This window comes from Anarrhichthys ocellatus, unplaced genomic scaffold (genome assembly GCF_004355925.1).
Source record: "Anarrhichthys ocellatus isolate YVR2014 unplaced genomic scaffold, GSC_Weel_1.0 scaffold65, whole genome shotgun sequence".
Lineage (NCBI taxonomy): Eukaryota > Metazoa > Chordata > Actinopteri > Perciformes > Anarhichadidae > Anarrhichthys > Anarrhichthys ocellatus.
The window spans coordinates 1,019,940-1,038,604 of NW_022280095.1; the positions used below are offsets into that span (position 1 = coordinate 1,019,940).

Consider the following 18,665-nt stretch of genomic DNA (forward strand, 5'->3'; position numbering starts at 1 on the left):
TGAAGCATTTTTCTTCCACCTATATTGAGAAATAACGTGAATATACAGGGTTTCTCTGCCTAGCTTGAAATTGTTATTGTTATCATGCATCATGCAAAGAAAACACAAAAACTAAATGTTTAGTTGAGCTTGACATTTGAGTTGAAATTAATTAAAATTGTTGACCTTTAACAATAGCAACCCCATTAGGCCAGATAAATTATATGCAACGCCACCTCATCTCACTGCATGAGGTACGATTACTGCAGCATAATGCGTTGAATTATATTATGTCAGTATTCTACTTAATCTCCTCACCAGTTATGTAAAAGTTGACGAGGCGGTTTTGATCTGTGCCATCTCGATCTTTGGTTTTTAGAACAGCTACCACCTCACCGAGAGGATCTCTCTCCTTTACTGCACCCCGGTACAGCTCCCTCTCAAACCGCGGCGGGTTGTCATTGACGTCTGACACAGTGATGGTTACCACCGTGGTGGAGGACAGCGACTGTAACTCCCCCAGATCAGAGGCTACTACTTCAAAGCTGTAGCTGGAGCAGGCCTCGTGGTCCATCTGACTCACTGTGGTGATCCAGCCTGTTTTACTGTCAATAGCAAAGACAGAACCCAAAGTGATTGGGCCGCTGAAGGAACCAGCGTCTTTTGTCAAGTCCACGTTTGAGGTGAGCAGAGATCCGAGGCTGTATGTTACCTGCAATTTTAATAAAAGACACATGAAGTAGCTTTTAGAAAGCATCTACAACAAACTGCAGAGCAAAAACCCCAAAAGATAATACTCAGCTGAACCTAGCTGTCACACACCTGTCCATTAGAGCCCCAGTCTGGATCAAGTGCACGCACTTGGATCACTCTTGTCCCTACCGGCATCCCCTCCATCACTGTGGCTACGTAGGTGTTGGTCTCAAACACTGGCTTGTTGTCGTTCACGTCCAGGACCTGCAAAATGACAAATCTCCACTGAATCAGTCCAACAAAGTCTAAATTATACTGAAAAAACGAATGCAAGAGGGAATTGAAATTCACAAATTTTCTGAAATTATTTTCATATATATATGGCATTTAAATTGCATTAAATTACATTGTCTTTAATATTTGAATAACAATAACAAATTGTATTTCACATTTTGAATCAACTACAACAAAAGCTCTAACGAAATGCATCTATTTGTTTCAAGTACAGTATTTACACGTGCACGTTTCTTTGAGATTGTACTTGCTCTCATGTTATGGCTAACGGACTCAATGTCTGTATCACCAACCTTAACCTCCAGGTCTACAGTGGAGACAGACTCGATCAGGTCTCGTCTTGTTGTTGCCGCAACCTTAAAGCGGAAGCTGCTGATGAGTTCATAGTCTAGCGGCTTGATCAGACGGATCAGACCGGTTTCCCTCTCCACAAGGAAGGTCCCTCCCTGGTTGCTGTCGAGTGTCTCTCCTCCGACTACAGTGAAGAACCCCATCTGTCCAGGGCCCATGTACACAGACCCCAGAGCTGTTCCTGCTGCTGTGTCCTCTGGGATGGTGAAGGAGTACTGAGGCTGACTGAAGGAGGGAACAAAAGCATCTGGCGGGACGACGTGGATGAAGGCAGACACCAGGGAGTGTTTGGCAGGAGAACCGCAGTCTGTGGCTTTGACAAAGAAGGACAGGACAGTCCCCTGGAGGTGGTCCACGGTGCTTTTAGTCATCATCCAACCGCTGTCTGGCTCCACCTGTCCACCAGCAAAATCGCAATGTCATTTAAATCAACTTTAGAGACAATAATCCTTCAGCTTTCTTTGTCTCTCAGCCTGAAGTCAACTGTTATGAGGCAACAGGTTCCGAATGTTTTTTTTCTTTTTTTCTCTTAATGGCTTGAACTGGTTAGGATCATCTTTAATCTATCTTTAATTTGTCCGTTTATTTCCACAAATCAGCGCATGTTAAACAATGTTATTTGAGCTTCCACTCGGTATCTATTCATATTTATATGCTACTCCTACCTTCTTTATATTTATTCATATTATATTAGCCTTTTAGACTAGTTTTTTGCTTAATTTACAGTCATAGTTGTTTATTTATTCGTGGCTTGTAATTATGTTTCCCTTTTGGAACAGCAAACACTGACCGTGGCATCAATCACCATGTAACATGATTTTGATTTGATGAGTAAAAATGCATAATTACATCAACAGATGGCAGTTAATCCAATGAAACGGGGAGCGTGTGTAAGAGAACATCTCTTAATTGAAAATCAGGGTTATAGCATAAATTATGATTAATATGGTTTGGTCTCATAAAATACATTTATTGAGTTTGGATCTGGTTAGACTTTGGGTTTTTCCTTGAGTGAACTGAAAATATGTGTGCAGCTCTATTAAAAGTAAGCAAACAGCTATCTAGCACAAGTATGTTTTTATAAAATACAGCAACATAAAGTATAACGTTAAAGAGCAAAACGCACTGACCTCCAGCACATCAACCAGTGAAAGGCGTGCCTCGCTGTAAAGGGAGTAGGTGATCCTCCCATTCGACCCAGCATCATTGTCAGTGGCTTGGATCTGTGTGACCAGGGAGCCTTTGGCAACATTTGCTTTAATGCTCATACGGTACTCAACAGCTCTGAACCGAGGGGCATTGTCATTCTCATCAGCCAGAACCACTCGAACTGTGCAAAACGATGCACGGCCTGGAAAAATAGTAACAAACATAAATGTCTGCGTATGCTTTTATCAAATGTACGTTATAATAGGGAATAAATGAGTTTCATTCACTGTAATTCTGGACGATAAAATGTAATGCATCTGTAATGTGAATATGCTTAAATATTCATGAATTCTCATTGTGGAATCTTATTATACAAAAGCTATCATCTTACAGGCGACACCTACAGTGCAAGAACAGTGACCACTCATGCATTAATGTTAGCTTTGGCCTGCCAGGTTTAGAGGTAGGACCCTTGTGTATTTGTGTGTTGTCTTATATTGGCTGATGTGAAGATTGCTTTTATCAGGGAATCAGCTGTACAGGCTAGTCAGTGTCAAAAATAATACCTCCACCATCCAGGGCCATAATGGTCAGCACCATGTCCTTGTTAAGAGGATTTTCTCTGTCTAATTTCTGAGCGGTGGATATGACTCCATCTGCGTCAATGGTGAACTGAGTTTTCCCCAGGTCATTGATGAAGGAGTAGGTGATCTGGCCAAACAGTCCGGAGTCTTCATCTGTTGCACGAACCTAGAGGTCCGTACAGAAAATAAGGTCAGAATGGTCATTGCAAGGTTCTACAACATCATCCATGTAGGGAGTTTCCTATTAAAAGTCCTGGTGGAAACAATACTAAATGAGTAGTAAGACGGATAACTTACCTGAATGACCTTTGACCCTGGAGGGGCATTTTCCTGGACTTCAGCCAGGTAGAACCTCTGGCTGAACACTGGGCTGTACAGGTTGGCTCCCAGGACACGTACACTCACCTGGGGATCACCATCATCATTATAATCCACATCCCATCATCATCCCCATGTCTGCTGACATTTTGTTGATGCCATCACAAAAATCATCGATGGCTGATTTGTCAAACGGTTTGTCACTTTGGAGGTACAATGTGTTCACATCATGTCAGAAAAAGAATGGGGTGTCATGTCATTGCGACGACATCTGATGTAGACTACCAGAGATGTAGGATACCAGAGCCCACTTGTAATTACCACTACGAGACAGATTTTTTCCAGTTGGCAGCTCATTCTCACAGTAAATCACATTTGACATGAACACACATTAACCTCCAACTGCAGAGCTGCTCAGCAGCCAGTGGTAAACAGCCGTACTGGACAGCTGGGAGTGTTTGTGATAAATTTGAAGTGATGGGTTGCTGTAAAAGGTTACTCGGCTTTGCTACGTATAAACACCGCAAAGGTTTAAAAAAAGAGCAAATCTGTTGATAGAACTAAATCGTAAGTTGCCTCACCTGAGCAGTGTTGGTGAAGACTCCATCTGACACAGACACATTGAGTTGATACGACAGTTTCATGCCTTGTCTCCTCTTGTTAGACAGACTGAGCACCCCTGTATCTGGCTCCATCATAAAAGTCATTTTCTCATTCCCAGAGAGAATACTGTATCTGAAAGCAAATCAAAAAAGAGTACAATGGCATTTAGAGTGTACTATAATATTTCGCTCAGAGGCTGCTGGAAACAGAACATATCCCCTTTTGTTGCCTGTGCTTGAGAAAAAGGCAAATAGAACATGGCGTGAAACACAAAAACAAGATTCCCTATAAGGAAATAAGCTTTTCTAAACATAATGAACTGAAAGGTTTAGTCATCAATTTACAGAGAACACAACCACTACTTTATAAAGCTTCTTTTACCTCAGCCTGTGAGCATCACAGGTGTCGGCATCCGACGCTTGAACACAAGTCACAAAGTGCCCTCTGGGAGCCAGCTCGCTGACAAAGGCCTCGTACAGCGCTTGGCTGAAATTAGGTGGGTTGTCGTTTGTGTCAGAAACAGTCACAGTGACACTAACATCGCTACTCAGGGCAGGGTCTCCACTGTCCGTTGCTCTGACAATGAAGTCGTAGCGTTGGATGAGCTCATAGTCCAGTAGGCGTGCCGTGAATACCAATCCGTTGTTACTGTCAATGTGGAAGTAGTTGGTGCTGTTGTAGATGTCAGATAGAATCTGGTAACTCACCAGGGCGTTCTTCTCTGAATCTTGGTCCTGTGCAAACACCTACAGGGAGAGTAACATCAAATTTTGCACTCCCTCATGCATTATTCAGAATATGGTCTGATGTGTTCACCCTGACATTCTCTATAGCTACCCACACTGAGACCAAATGAAAAAAAGGAAATAAAGTTCTGTGTTTTGCTGAGATACTGCATCTGAATCTACAGAAAAACATTGTCCGGTACCCGGCATGATCATTTTGTTGAAGTACAATACTTGTGTAAGTGTGTTATTCATGTGAGGTAGAGGGGGTAAGTTGGTTTGATCCGTTGTTTGAACAAAAAGTTAATTTATTTAAATGTTAAGTCCCTCAGTGCTACTAGGCCAGAAGCCGGAACCATGCATTTACAATGCATTACCTATGTGGTGACCAATATTGCAATACCACTGAGCACATGCGTGTGTATTTTAAGGAATGATAAACATTCATTTCATCCAATATTCTTAGATTGCCTTCCTGATTGTTGCTAAATTTCAACAATATGGTCAAATAAGGCCAGTAACCTAGTTTGATGTCTCTACCTCAAACCATAACAAAATTGCTTCAGAATCCAATTAACTCAATAATTTAAAATCATCTTGTGCAAACATTTTCCTCAACAACAGCGCTGGTCTATTATTCGCGAAAGGCCAAGAGCTTCCAGTGGGAAATTTCAAGGGAAATATCACACTATCTTTTCATAAGTAAATGATTTGGCATCTAATATTCATGTGCTGCTGCAAGACTGTTGAAGTGAGTCTTCAGTGTAAACAATCATTTAGTAAGAGTACACAGTGGACTCACTCAAAAAACACAAGACGCACACACACCTGTAACACGGCCGTTCCGATCATGGAGTTCTCAGTGAGCACAGCGGAGTATGAGGTGTTCTGAAACAGTGGTGGGTTATCATTCACATCCAGCACGACGATGTCCATGTCGACCTCAGACCTTGCTCCAGACAGAGTATCTGTAGCCTTCACCGTTAACCGGTAGTACTGCGTGGTCTCATAGTCTAACAGGTAGATCACACTGATGATTCCTGTGTCAAAGCCAATGTCAAATTGGAGGGAAGGGTCTCCATCTGTGATGGTGAAGATGACACTCTGGCCTTCAGGACTGGTGGCATTGATACACAAGACAGAGGTGGAGACGGCCACATCCTCTCTGACAGTGACACCATAGAAGGGCTTGTCAAACACCGGCATGGCTTTATTTACTACAGTAACAGGCAGCTCCACCTCACTGGACAGAGGGGGGAAGCCACGATCAGTGGCCACGAGGACCACCTTGTACTCTGCGTTGGATAAGTCTGCCTCAAAGGCCCTCTTTAAGGTCAGCTCTCCTGTCACAGGGTTCACCTGCATGAAATACATAAATACATGTTTGTAACATGAAGAGCACAACAATGTACGAATCCATGGAATTTGAAATGGATAGTCCATCATTTAAGAGTTAGAAGACATTTAATAGCAGTGTCAAGCTACCAGAAAGTTTCTCTGCTCGTCCTTCAGGCTGTATGTCACTTCTCCATTCAGACCGTAGTCTTGATCAATGGCTGACACCCTGAAAATAGCTGACGCTGGCTCTGCTTCCACCTGCACTGCAGCGTAGTAGGGGAGGTTCACAAACTCTGGAGCATTGTCGTTTACATCCTCCACCTGGAGAAAGAACGATTATTTTAGGAAAATCCAAAGGGGTCAGTGCAAAGAAAGTAAAAAAAAAAGAGACACCCACCTGAACTCGCACAGTCACTCTCGCCACTCTCAGTACCTCATCTTCTCTGCTGACCTCCACCACCAACTCGTAACTCTCCTTATCCTCGCGGTCAAAAGGCACACCAGTGGTGAGCACCACCCCACAGGTCGGCCGGATGGTGAAGCGTCCGCTGGGGTTCAGCAGAGTGTACTTCAGTGGTTCGTTGAGGCGGTGGCCGACTGTGTTGACAACAGTCACTAAAGTGACATCGGGTATGTTCTCTGGGATGGAGGCAGAGTAGACCGGGAAGGTGAAGAGAAGGCCGCTGTCTATAGCTTCTCGGACAAGCACTGTGACTGTGGCCATGCTGGAGAAACGTCCGTCCCATACCTTTTAAAACAAACAAATACAGAAGGGTAAGAGTGCTTTGTTGGGACCTCAGCACTTAGTGGGAAAGCATTATTTGCATTTATTTGACAGCTTACTGGTAATGCTGGGGTTTTCATGTGTATTCAATAAGACTTTGCATGCATTGTCCTTTCCTTTCTCAGCAAAAATGAGAAAACAACCCTGAGGCATGGAAACCTGGAGATAACTTATCTGCCTGGGCACAAAACCCTGCGTCAACTAACTGTATTCTACATCAAGACACTGAAAACCTATGAACTCAGAACACAATTCTGCATCTGACCCAGTGCTCCGACCTCCCTGTGGAAAACATTATTATGTAAGCCAAGCAAAGCCCACTGCATGCTGTTTATCTAAGCTTGACAGGACACATGCAAATTATATTTATGCGTCATGCCCACTGAACACCTGCAGCCAATCACTTACCTTCACATTAAAGCGGTAACGATCTTTGCTGAGGTTTTGATTGATGACAGTCACAACTCCGGTGTAGCGCTCCACAGAGAAGTACTCCACATTGCTGTCCACCAGAGAGTAAACTAGCGTCGAGGTCATAGCCTTGTCAGGGTTCATGGTGAGGTCAGAGGTCATATCGGGGTCAAGAGCCTCCACCGTAAGGATCTCGACACCCACGTAGGTTGGAAGGAGGAGTACTGTCTCGTAAGTATCCTGCGACATCTTTGGAGGCGAGTCATTGATGTTGATCACCTGGGACATCGTACCCAGAGTGAAAATAATGTCCACAAATGGAATACAAGAATCAAAGTGAGTCAAGAATGGTTCATGAAGCAGTGAAAGCTGATTCATATACCAGTTACTTACCTTTATAACAACCTCTGCTGGGCTGTCAGCACTCTGCGGAGGCTGACCGCTGTCTCTAACATGAACCTGGAAGAGGAACTCTGAGAAGGTCTCATAGTCCAGATTGGCAATTGTTCTAAAATTTAAGAAACGTTCAAATAAGAAGAAGATCCGAAAGTATGAGATGTATCAATTTGTAAGCAGGTGAATCAGACATCCTCAAAAGTGTTGCAATTGGTCTGGTTTTTATACGTCACCTACCGAATTGATCCAGTCCCAGAGTCCACGCTAAAAAACATACGAGCGGTCTCGTCTACAATCTGGAACACTAACAGGGCGTTGTGATTGCGGTCTCTGTCGGTCGCCTGAATGACCAGAGGGTTACCATCCTCTCCCACGACCACGCTGTTGACTGGAGCAGCCTCACTGATTGCGCCCACATAACTGTTCAGATAAAAAGAGGACACTGCTGTAAAAGCTATACTTAAATCACTCCAGAAAATTACATGTCAGGCCTCAACACAGCTTAGCAAACAGCAGAGGAGAATGTCAATGCAAAAACTCATCTCTTTTGACAACCAATTATACCTGATTTGTTGGAAGACGGGTAGGTTATCATTGACATCCCCCACCTGGACGATGACAGTGGTGCTGGCCTCCACTCCAGCCATGCTCAGGGCATGCACCACCAGAAAGTAGGACGTTGTTTGCTGCCAAAATAAAATTATGCAGAGAATAAAAGTGCTATCTTAAAATTCTCCGTGTCACTCTCTCTGTCAACACTGAACTTTGGCAAACAGTATGCTTTTATACACTTTCTAGTTGAAACACGTGCATTAGCAAACCTCAAAGTCAAGAAGTCTACGTGTGCTGATTACACCAGTATGATGGTTGATGAAGAAGCAGTGCTCCTCGTTGCCCATGCTGATATCGTATATGAGTGCTGAACGACTGAGGGCGCTAACAGTGGTCACATGTGTTCCAATAGTGCTGTTCTCCATTATCTGTAAATGCAAAGACATCAGTTATAACATTTTAGGTACTTTAGACAGTCGGTAAATATCATCGCTGACATTGTGCACATAACTCGCCAGAGATTTACCATCGGTCCCTCCTAGACTTCCTATATATCATCTATCTCTCCCTTCCCACACCTCTCCCCCATTGCACCCATCCTTTAAGTCAGCCATCTCTCTCTTTACCTCAGCCTGATACTCATTCTGAGAGAATTTGGGTTGGGAGAAGTCGGAGAGTATCAAGGAGATGCGGGCTGAAGCGGTGGCCATTAACGGAGGAAATCCACTGTCTGTGACACGCACAGTGAGGGTGTAAAATCCCACAGAGGTGATGTCCAGATCCCTGGCAATGAAGATTAGGCCTGTGGCATTATCAATTCCAAACACACCACCGGTGTTCCCTGAAAGTAGCGGAAAGGTTACAGACAACATTATTAGTAAATACGAAAAAACTAATTTAAATCCCAATTTGTTTTCCTCCGACAAAGCATTAAAAATCCAATCCCCACCTGCTTCCATAGTATAAGTGAGTTGCCCGTTAATCCCATTGTCTTTGTCTAAGGCTGTCACTTGTAATACAGAAGTGCCTATGGGAGATGACTCATAGGCCACAGCGTCATATACGGTGCTGGTGAAGTAGGGGATGTTATCATTGGAGTCCTCCACCGCCACCAGGATACGAGCCAGGTCACGGTTAAATGGAAACTCCTGATCCTTGACCTAGAGTGAAATGAGAGATGAATACGGATGGTGTTGTAGGAGAACATAAATGAAAGAAATCAGCCAAAGTGAAGTAAGGCAGGCACAGTAGCCAAGACGAGAATCACACATACTGTAACACATACAGATTTATCGCAACAGCCAACCAGGCACACACAGAAGCACATTTTTCTTCCTCACCATAATAGTGAGGATGTGCTGTGTTCTGGCCTCGTAGTCCAAACTGTCTGCAGTGTAGACAGCCCCCGTACCAGGATTGACCCTGAACAGTCTCATACTGACTGGGTCTACACTGCCATAGATGGAGAAGCTCAAACGGGCACGCTCGTCCATGTCTGACGCTCTAACCCGCAGTAGCTCCATGTCGAGCGGTGCGTCCTCTGAGACACTGACATCATAGGCTGGCTGTGAGAAGACCGGAGGGTTGTCGTTGCTGTCCAGTATTCGGATGAACACCTGAGTGACAAAGTGACAAAGGGAGAGTCATTGAGGTAGGTACAGAGTAGAAGTGTGCTCGGGACAATAGATACAAACACTGGTGTAGAGCTTCCTTTGGTGTCTGATAATATCTGACACAGTCGAAGGGTAGTGTTACCCCTTGAATTTTTTATTTGCAAGGCGGAGATACCAGTATTATTTACACTAAATCTCTTGAGTCAAAGCAATGGTAATACTATTTTTTTCAAGCTGGACAAAGTTTTTCCCCAGAGGGATGTAATTGTGCTGCATTTCTTTACGCACACAAACACTTATCCTTTATGTGCGCAGGCTAATCCCATTAATCCACTGATATCAAGGATTTCCTTTACAAGCCAGACCTAGTATGCCAGCCAAGACAGCAGGAGCACAGGAAATGTCAAAGAGAGAGCAACAACAAGCTAATTTCATAGTCAGCGAGAGATAATTTGAGAAAAAAAGGGAGTGCAAGCGTAGGAAGGACGAAAGCTGACAGAAAAAAAGCTCCCCCAGGAAGGGGGTGACAATAATTTAATGTGATGTGGGTCTGGAGTGTGTAAGAAGCAGTGCCAATGCATTACAAATCACAAGTGTGCGTACCTGTGCTGTGGCAAAGTTGGTCCCATCCGTCACCTGTACAGTCATGTTGAACACAGATTGCACCTCTGCATCCAGGGGCTTGGCCACAACTAGAGTTCCCACCCCCACTTGAAGGTCAAACTGCATGTCAAAGCTCCCTGGAATCACACACAATCACATACACACACACACACACACACAGAGTTTCAGTCATTCAGTATTCACGTTGCGTGCTAAACTCAGATGCTCTAAGTTATTACTGTGTAATTGTTTTGGCCAGGTGCCTGCGTCTGGAGCTGGAGGGTCCGTGAAATAAAATGAACTGAAAAGCAATGCAATGTAGCGCCGAACCCACTTGGCAGTCAGAAAGCTGTTAACAGCCACACAAACATCTGTCTTATCAGTCCAAAACACAACCCATCTCGGGGATCAAAAACCTGCAGCCGGGTCTTTTCCACGGGCGGTGAGTGTACAGTTTAGAGGCTTAATGTTTGATTATAGTGAGGGAGAGGATTGATATGTGTTAGGTATTCAGCACCATCCTTCGTCTCATTCCAGCTTCTCTCCCGAGATATCTGGGAGCTTGAGCTCTCCTCAGCATATGAATACTGATTGGGCATTTTTCACAGAAGCACTGATGCGTGTTACGTCGCACCAAACCAAAGGGATTGGCTTTTTTTGTAGGGTGTGAGGTTGGTCAATTTTACACTATGATCTCACAGCATTAAGAAAAACTGAAATCAGAGTCTGTAGTCTCTAAATATAGATAAGTATACAGTTTATTTCCTGTATGTAAAAGGTGCCTCTAGGGGGTCTTTTATGCATATTTTACAAACAGCAATACAAAATCTGAACAGGTGGTGATTATACAGTATATGTATGCAGAAGAAATTATGTAGTAGGAGTCGACAAATTACAACTTTCTTTTCATCTGATTTTAAGATAGCAGCCTTAATTGCTATCAGCAGATAAGTGAGCGTTTTTTTTTAATGGGTCCCTGTATTGTTTGTATCACATTCTACCAGCACAAGAGCCCATGTAAACGCTATGACACACATGAAGGACAACCCACATAATACATACTGTACATACTGAGCCCCTTTGAGAAGTGAAACAACTATTGCAAAAACATCTGTGACAGAGAGTACTTCCCTTATTGTAACAAAATGTTTGGTTTGTCTGTAACTACAGAAAGAGCATCAGGCGGACTTATATTGAAACATAAGTGGTCAAGGGCATTAATATCCCAACATACTCTGGTATTATTTCAAAGACATTTCCATTCAAAGAAGTCTCTCTGATTGTGTCTGAATTTCTCCAGACCTGGGGTCATTGGAGGATGGCATGTGGCAAAATTAGCTTTGACCAGACCTGTGTCAAGTGAGCAGTTTCTTCCACAGGCGTTCTGAGGAATGTAGAACGTTTCTCTGGCGAGCCGTCCGCCTTAACGGTAAAAGAGAGAGGGAGAAGGAAAGAAAAGAGACATTATGAATATTTAGAGAGTCAAGGATATTCTTGTGATCAAAGGTCTGCATCATCTACAGTATATACAGCACTCTGCAAACTCAACCTGGGATAATGCAATTCAATCAGGGATGATATTCAAGTCCGGTTCTTGAAGTTTGAGAGAAAAAGATGATCATCATGCTTTTATTTTTTAATGAGATTTTCCTGCACAACTATTCCTCTGATATCAACAGTAAGAGTGGAGCAGGAACAAAACACCACATTTTCACCCCGTTTTCTGTATCTTTGGACTGCAAAAGAATGATCGACTAATGATCAACTCACCTTCATATTCCCATCCAAGTAAGGGACCTGGGTCTCTATTAAGATAATTTGGTTTGCAGCAATCAATAGTGAGCTATTCATACCCTTTCAAAGATTTGAATTAAGGGGCAAGATAGAGCTCACCAGTTTTAAAGCAGCAGACAGGCATAGAACCGGTACGCTCCGGAGAAGATTCATCGTTGCCACCAGAGCTCGAGCAGCAGCAGAAGTCATCCTTTTTATTTTTACATTTTCTATAGTTTTATAAAGAAAATTCACGTTTGCCTTTGTACAATGAATTATCTACGGATTGTGTCATAAGCCTTTTGATTTTAACAGGCTAATTTGGATTGTGAGCAGTGCAGGATACAGGACAGATACAGGAGAACATTCCTGCCCACTGCTATCGCACTTTATAACAAATCACCTCTGGCCAGATCATCCTTCACATAACTACACATCGCTACACTGTTGTTGTTTGCTGTTGGTTGATTTTTGCACTAATGTTTTTTACCTAGTTAATTTAAAACTATTCTATTTCATTGTATATACTGTGAATTTTTGTTATTTTATCTTCTTATATTTAATATGTTCTACTCTGTTATTTTAGTGTACATATTGTGCATTTTCTAATACTTAATATGTTGATTCACTCTGTTACTTCGTTTGCAGAAGTATATCCTTGCTGCTGTAAGAATACAAATGTCCCCCTGGGGATGAATAAAGTATATATATATATCTACCTATCTATCTACCTCTCCAGCAGCGAGATACATTTAAAGTGAAATATGTCCAAGTTACAGCAAAGCTGTTATGGTGGTCTGTGAGGAAGCCTGCAGTTTGAATCAAGAAATGTAACTTTTGCAATTGCTTACACTGCATGGTGTGAAATGCATCGCCTCCAGTGTGTTTGTTCTGGCTCATCCAGGTGAGGTCTGACCCAAAAAGCCTCTCTCAAAAGCATTATCATGATACTCCACCATGCAGATGATATATCAATTCTGTTCCAACTACTTTATTCATCCCTCATCCTTTGATACCTCAATTTGAGGTAAACTGACTATCTCTTGCACTCAGTCACAAGTGGTCAAAAATCTGAGGAAAACCAAATGTCCTCTTTTAATATATAAATCAAAATCAATTTCAATATAATACATGAAAGGAATCATTTAGTTCCTTTTGATCGTGTGGCTAGAAATCCTGAATAAATGCATTTGAATGAACGTGACAGCACAAGAAAATTATGGATTATGCTCTGGTCTATTAGTTTAGTATCACACATTCATTTACTCACCGATGATATTGAACCAGACAGGTGCGCTTGACTGGCTGACAGCGACTACTCCCACCGGCTGAGCTACAGCAGCTGTCTCCGAAACAGAGAAATTGTAGTACCTCTGGGTGAATAGCAGGGCTACAGGCGAGGGGACAGGTTTGCGAATCCACTCTACATGAAGTTTGACAGTAGACCATAATGGGGGATCACCGCTGTCCTCCGCTTTTATCTGAGAGACGGAAACAATACTGAGAAACCAGACATTCAGCCAATGATTCATGACATTCATTTCCCACTACACTGGATTTGGTGTTATGTTAGTATGCATGTATTCAGGGCGAGCAAACATCAAGCAGGTATTACAATTATGGCCACAGATTGTCAGAACTGTATACATATGAGCACTATGCTTATCTTCAGTCACGGCAACTACATTTACTTACACCTACACCTCAGCGGCAACCTCCCATCCATAAATAATATTTTTTCTAACCTCAAAATTGATTCCAGCAATTACAGTGTAATGGGATGGCTGTCCTTTCCTGACTTAAAATAGCTCGCTCTGCCTTTCTCACATTAGATGGGAAAAGCATTAACCACAATATATCATCTACCTCTTTGGAGAAACATATAGGAGAGGTAATTGTAAAGTATGCTGTTATAAGTGGTGCTCATTTTAAGACCAGAGCCTGTGAGCCAAATACATTAATTAAACTATTATTTGTTATCCCAAAAATGAAGAAACAACAGTTGAAAGAGAGAAAATTGGTGTGTTTGTTGTCTATGACACTCTTATGACACACATGAGCTCTTTTCCACTGAAACTGGGCACAAGCTCAAAGGTCACATGGGCATGGCCGACTCATCAGTGAGCCGCCAGATGCATAATAAAATCTGGTGTCTGCAGCACATAAAAGGGGATGGAGCTTGAAGAATACATTGTTAGAATGAATAATTGGGTACAGAGATAAAGCTACAAAAACTGTAATTTGTGCTTGTGTTGGAGGAGAGGAGAGGCATAAACCCTCTGTGTCACCTGATGTGAATAAACACAACTTCAGCTGTGCCGCTCCACCTACATTCATTGGCCATGTAAAATAGCAAAAAACAACAACAAGCTCAAATACCTGGACTTGTGCCCGATGAAAAATGAACAGTGTGACTGTGATTGATTCTACCAACTGCACGACAGCTGAGCAATATAACCTAATGGAGCCCCAAGTGACTATGAATTTAGTTGTAGCAAGACAGGAAACAGAAATTGGAACAGCGGCACTCAGGAAGTGGAAAGAGAGGAGTATTGTGTCTGAACGGGGTCTTATCACTAGTTAGACAATAGGCAGTCTGTAATTCAAACTATAGATTTATTGTCTGCTATGAGTGCTGTGTTTTCGCTGAAATATGTCACTGGCCTACTTTAGACCAAAGAGCACTTAAATAAAGATCAATTCTAAAAAACAAAACCTGGTGTATAAAACTCACAGTGAGGATATCAGAGCTTCCCGCTGTCACCATCTTCTTTGATGACACCATGGCAGTCCTGGGGTCGATACTGAACTTGTCATCGGCATTACCATCAACAATGCTGTAGGTGATGTTGCCATTGGCTCCGAGGTCACGGTCATAAGCGAAGACACGGTACACCTGTTCGCCACGTTTGTTGCGGTCTCGTTCAATCAAGCTGATGCGGTAGGTGACCTCCGGGAAGGTGGGCGGGTTGTCGTTTTCGTCCTCAATGTGAACTATGACCCACACGGTAGACTGGCGGGTGGTGACCGGGCCGTCTATAACTGTTACCTGAGGACATGTACGATCACAGATACCAAAAAATATATATTAGTCATAGAGATGCATCATTGTCTCTCGAACATGTTTTGTCATATATGCAGGATTAGCGTACATTTATTAACATTTTTAATCTTGGCTCCCGCTGTGTGGCTGAGCTCATGGGAAATCGCTTTGTATTATTGATCCCCTGGAGGCAGAGGCCTGATCACTGATCAATTTGCTCAAATCAAGGTGAACACCATTTCTGCCAGCCTGACTGCTCACTAGACAATTAATTACAAACAGGCAGCATAGACTGGCAAGCCTATTGAAATCACAGGACAGGACGATGTAACAACAAAGACTTCTGTGCCCCCAATTTCCAACTCTTTTTAGGTGTGAAGTATATCAGGCTGTTAGATGCAAGCGTCCTTCTGCATCTTTCGCTGTTTTCATTTTGTAGTAAGTTTTCATACACTGGGTTCTTATTACATACTGGAGCTGAACAAAGCAGCACAAAAAGTTATTGAGTCCAGACAAGTCAATTGGCAATACAGAAACAAAACACCAGCTACAATACTGTGGGTCAGCTGAGGGTTATTTCATTCCATTTTGCAGAAGGGGAAAGTTCTTGTAGATTCAACAGCATTTACTAAATTGTAAGTCTGGGGTTAGTGGAAGTTTCCTCGTGCCTCTGAAGTCGAATATCTCTGATTATCAGGTTCATCTGCATGCAGAGCAGCAGCAGCAACAGAAATGGTAATCACAGAGCTATCTGTATGCCCAGTGTCTGCGCTTATAAAATGTCAGGCAGACCAACTCCTCTCCTCCTTATTCCCGTCCTGAGTAGAGAAGATAACCGATGATGAATGATTACATTTAGAAATTCCTAAAACTGGGGCCCAAAACTAGAGCCATTTATCACAGTGTATGGAGCCTTCAGGGCCTGCCAGGGTTGTCCTCCACCCACTCTCTGTTAATAGTGGGCTGTGGCAGGTGGCAGGCCCAGATAAATAACAATACTATGAACCAATGCACACTGTTCAGGTTGTTCTGTACCTCTAAGAAGTGCTCGGCCTGTTGTTCTCTGTCCAGTTTCCTCGCAGTTGTCTTGATCAGCCCTAAAAATCGTAAAAGAGCAACTTTAGATTATACGAACACAGATGGATGATAGAAAATACAATACAAGCTTACAAATGGCGTCTCTTCATCATTTCGAGTGAATACAAGTTTCATAAAAGATTCATCATATCTCTTCAGAAGTTTACGAACCCTATATTCTAATTAAAAAGTCCTCTACTTAAGAATGAGTGTGTGTCAATGTGCACTCATACACACATAAAAAGCAATAGCCTGCAGCCCTGGCAGAGACCACAGCATTCGGCACATGTTCATATGACACTGTATAGGGTCAGCATGCCACCAGGACAGAGGGAAAGGAGCGAGGCTATTGATAACAGCTTTGATCGAACCAGATTATTCCGATGACGGTGAAACGGTTTGACAAACGCTAGCAGGCTGCATTGCAGATCACAGACAACGGCAGACATTTCTCCTCTGACATCTTTCGGGTTGTTTTGTTTTCTTATTTTTTTCGTTTATTTTCTAGCTCACTGTCAGTGTACAGTTACAATAACAGTACACACACACACACACATATAACAAAATGCGGGCATTGATCCATAAACAGATTCAGCCCCACTATATGACAGTTTTACAATATTGTACTGACTTTTGTTTTTCAGAATAAATGAATTTTGTTGATCACAATCCTCGGAACAATTCAACATCTCACGAGAGCATCCAAACACAGTGAATTGGGCACAACCTGGATCTATTTTATCCTAACAATCAATAAATAACAATACACAGAAGAAGAAAAAACACTCTTACAAGCTGAAATACTGTTATTTTTGTTATAGCATTGTTATTTTAATGTACAGTACGACATGCATGTGCAAATAAAGGCATCTTGACACACACATGGGTGCATGCAAAAATAACCACATACAGTCATATATATTCAGAATTTATTTCTGTGTGGATTTTATGTGGAACGATTACACTGAATGTGCTTGAATGGCGATAATGTGATCGTTTCAGTGTAATGAAGCGTCGCAATAGTGGGATTATTTTGGTTGCTTGAAATATCTGTGCAGTCAGTGGATAGACTAAAACCATGTTGCACACACTCGCACATTTTTGTGCTTGCACAAGTCACAGTGTCACCTTGAGCTTGCTATGCAGGCTAACTTCAATTAAGCAAATTAGAAATCAGCGGTCACAAGCTGTAGGCGCAAGAGTGGAGGGGGGAGGTGGGGCTTGTTCAGCAGAACACGGAGCGAGTAACAACTCTGAAAAAAAATCAATGATCTACAGCGTGCAGCACATCTGCAGTTGGACAACGCTCCGTTTTAATTGGATGTGAGTAAAAAGAATTTAAAAATACCCACCCACACCTTTGCACACACAAAATGTATGTAATGGTCCAATGGACTATTTCAATTCGTTAGACTCCTCCTTCCTATAGAATACTTTCAGTAGCAAATAAGGATCCGTTCACAAAAAATACTGTCAGTAACATCAATTTATAGCCTACTTCTTCACCATGAAAGGGGAATAGCTGTCATACATTTTGTAACTGGAGCATCAATAAAAATAGGAACTTGCGATTTCAAAATTCATACTTTTGTTCATTGCTGATCAAGGATTTAGACTCAAACATGTACATTTGATTTGTTAATATCCTGGTACAACATAACCAATACAATCTAACAGTAGATCGCAGAAAAGGTCATACAGACACACCACCATGGTCATCATGACATCACGACATATCTCTGCAAACATGCATGCTTTTAAAAGAAGCACTCCTTCTTCCAACACCCTGTGTCAACACTTATCTGTTCTGTTTTCACCCCCCAAAGGAGGTAGGCTTCACTCGCACACCAGGAGACAAACAGACAGCTCAGGAAGCTGTCACAGCACATTTACACACTTTACACTCATTTAAAGTTTGACTTCAATTCATTTTGGGAATTGTTGCAGTACCTCAAAATCCATCAGTTTGACAGTTCCAGAGTGAACTTGAAAAATGTATTACTTTAAGCCACGGCGAAGCTAGTTTTGAAAAACAATTTGAAACTTGAAGAGTTTTGCAGCAGCTCAGTTCATAGTGCTGCTGACAGCCACTTCATGAAAGCAAATCAATCAGCGGGGTTTTGTTTATTCATCTATCCAATGAAATCAATGTGGTGCATGGAAACTTTTTGACTGGGTAAACAGTGAGGTGTGATTCCAATTGAATGCATCTTTCGCTCAGCCATGTCTAATTAACAAACTAATAGACTGAAATTGTCATGCACGTTATTGTGAAGATGATGTATTCAAATTACTGGTTGTGCCTTTAAACTGCAGAATATTATATCTACACAAAAGAAAAAAAACATTGACAATTGTCAAAGGTTATTTATTGGGCTT

The 18,665-nt window shown here is 42.3% G+C and overlaps 1 protein-coding gene across 1 annotated transcript in view; it reads right to left on the bottom strand.

Annotated features, from left to right (window-relative positions):
- fat3b (FAT atypical cadherin 3b) overlaps positions 1-18,665 on the bottom strand; it is a 59,179-nt gene that overhangs the window by 24,682 nt on the left and 15,832 nt on the right. The window contains exons 7-30 of the mRNA XM_031872572.1: positions 16,245-16,306; positions 14,901-15,215; positions 13,437-13,647; positions 11,744-11,815; positions 10,394-10,530; positions 9,518-9,793; positions 9,127-9,337; positions 8,804-9,018; positions 8,447-8,605; positions 8,190-8,311; positions 7,863-8,045; positions 7,623-7,737; positions 7,227-7,508; positions 6,432-6,782; positions 6,182-6,355; positions 5,525-6,055; positions 4,353-4,717; positions 3,950-4,103; positions 3,348-3,455; positions 3,033-3,216; positions 2,448-2,668; positions 1,260-1,712; positions 802-936; positions 298-691 (exon numbers count right to left, since the gene is read on the bottom strand). Of these exons, the coding sequence (XP_031728432.1) occupies positions 298-691; positions 802-936; positions 1,260-1,712; positions 2,448-2,668; positions 3,033-3,216; positions 3,348-3,455; positions 3,950-4,103; positions 4,353-4,717; positions 5,525-6,055; positions 6,182-6,355; positions 6,432-6,782; positions 7,227-7,508; positions 7,623-7,737; positions 7,863-8,045; positions 8,190-8,311; positions 8,447-8,605; positions 8,804-9,018; positions 9,127-9,337; positions 9,518-9,793; positions 10,394-10,530; positions 11,744-11,815; positions 13,437-13,647; positions 14,901-15,215; positions 16,245-16,306 (5,430 nt within the window). The remainder of the gene's footprint in view (positions 1-297; positions 692-801; positions 937-1,259; positions 1,713-2,447; positions 2,669-3,032; positions 3,217-3,347; positions 3,456-3,949; positions 4,104-4,352; positions 4,718-5,524; positions 6,056-6,181; positions 6,356-6,431; positions 6,783-7,226; positions 7,509-7,622; positions 7,738-7,862; positions 8,046-8,189; positions 8,312-8,446; positions 8,606-8,803; positions 9,019-9,126; positions 9,338-9,517; positions 9,794-10,393; positions 10,531-11,743; positions 11,816-13,436; positions 13,648-14,900; positions 15,216-16,244; positions 16,307-18,665) is intronic.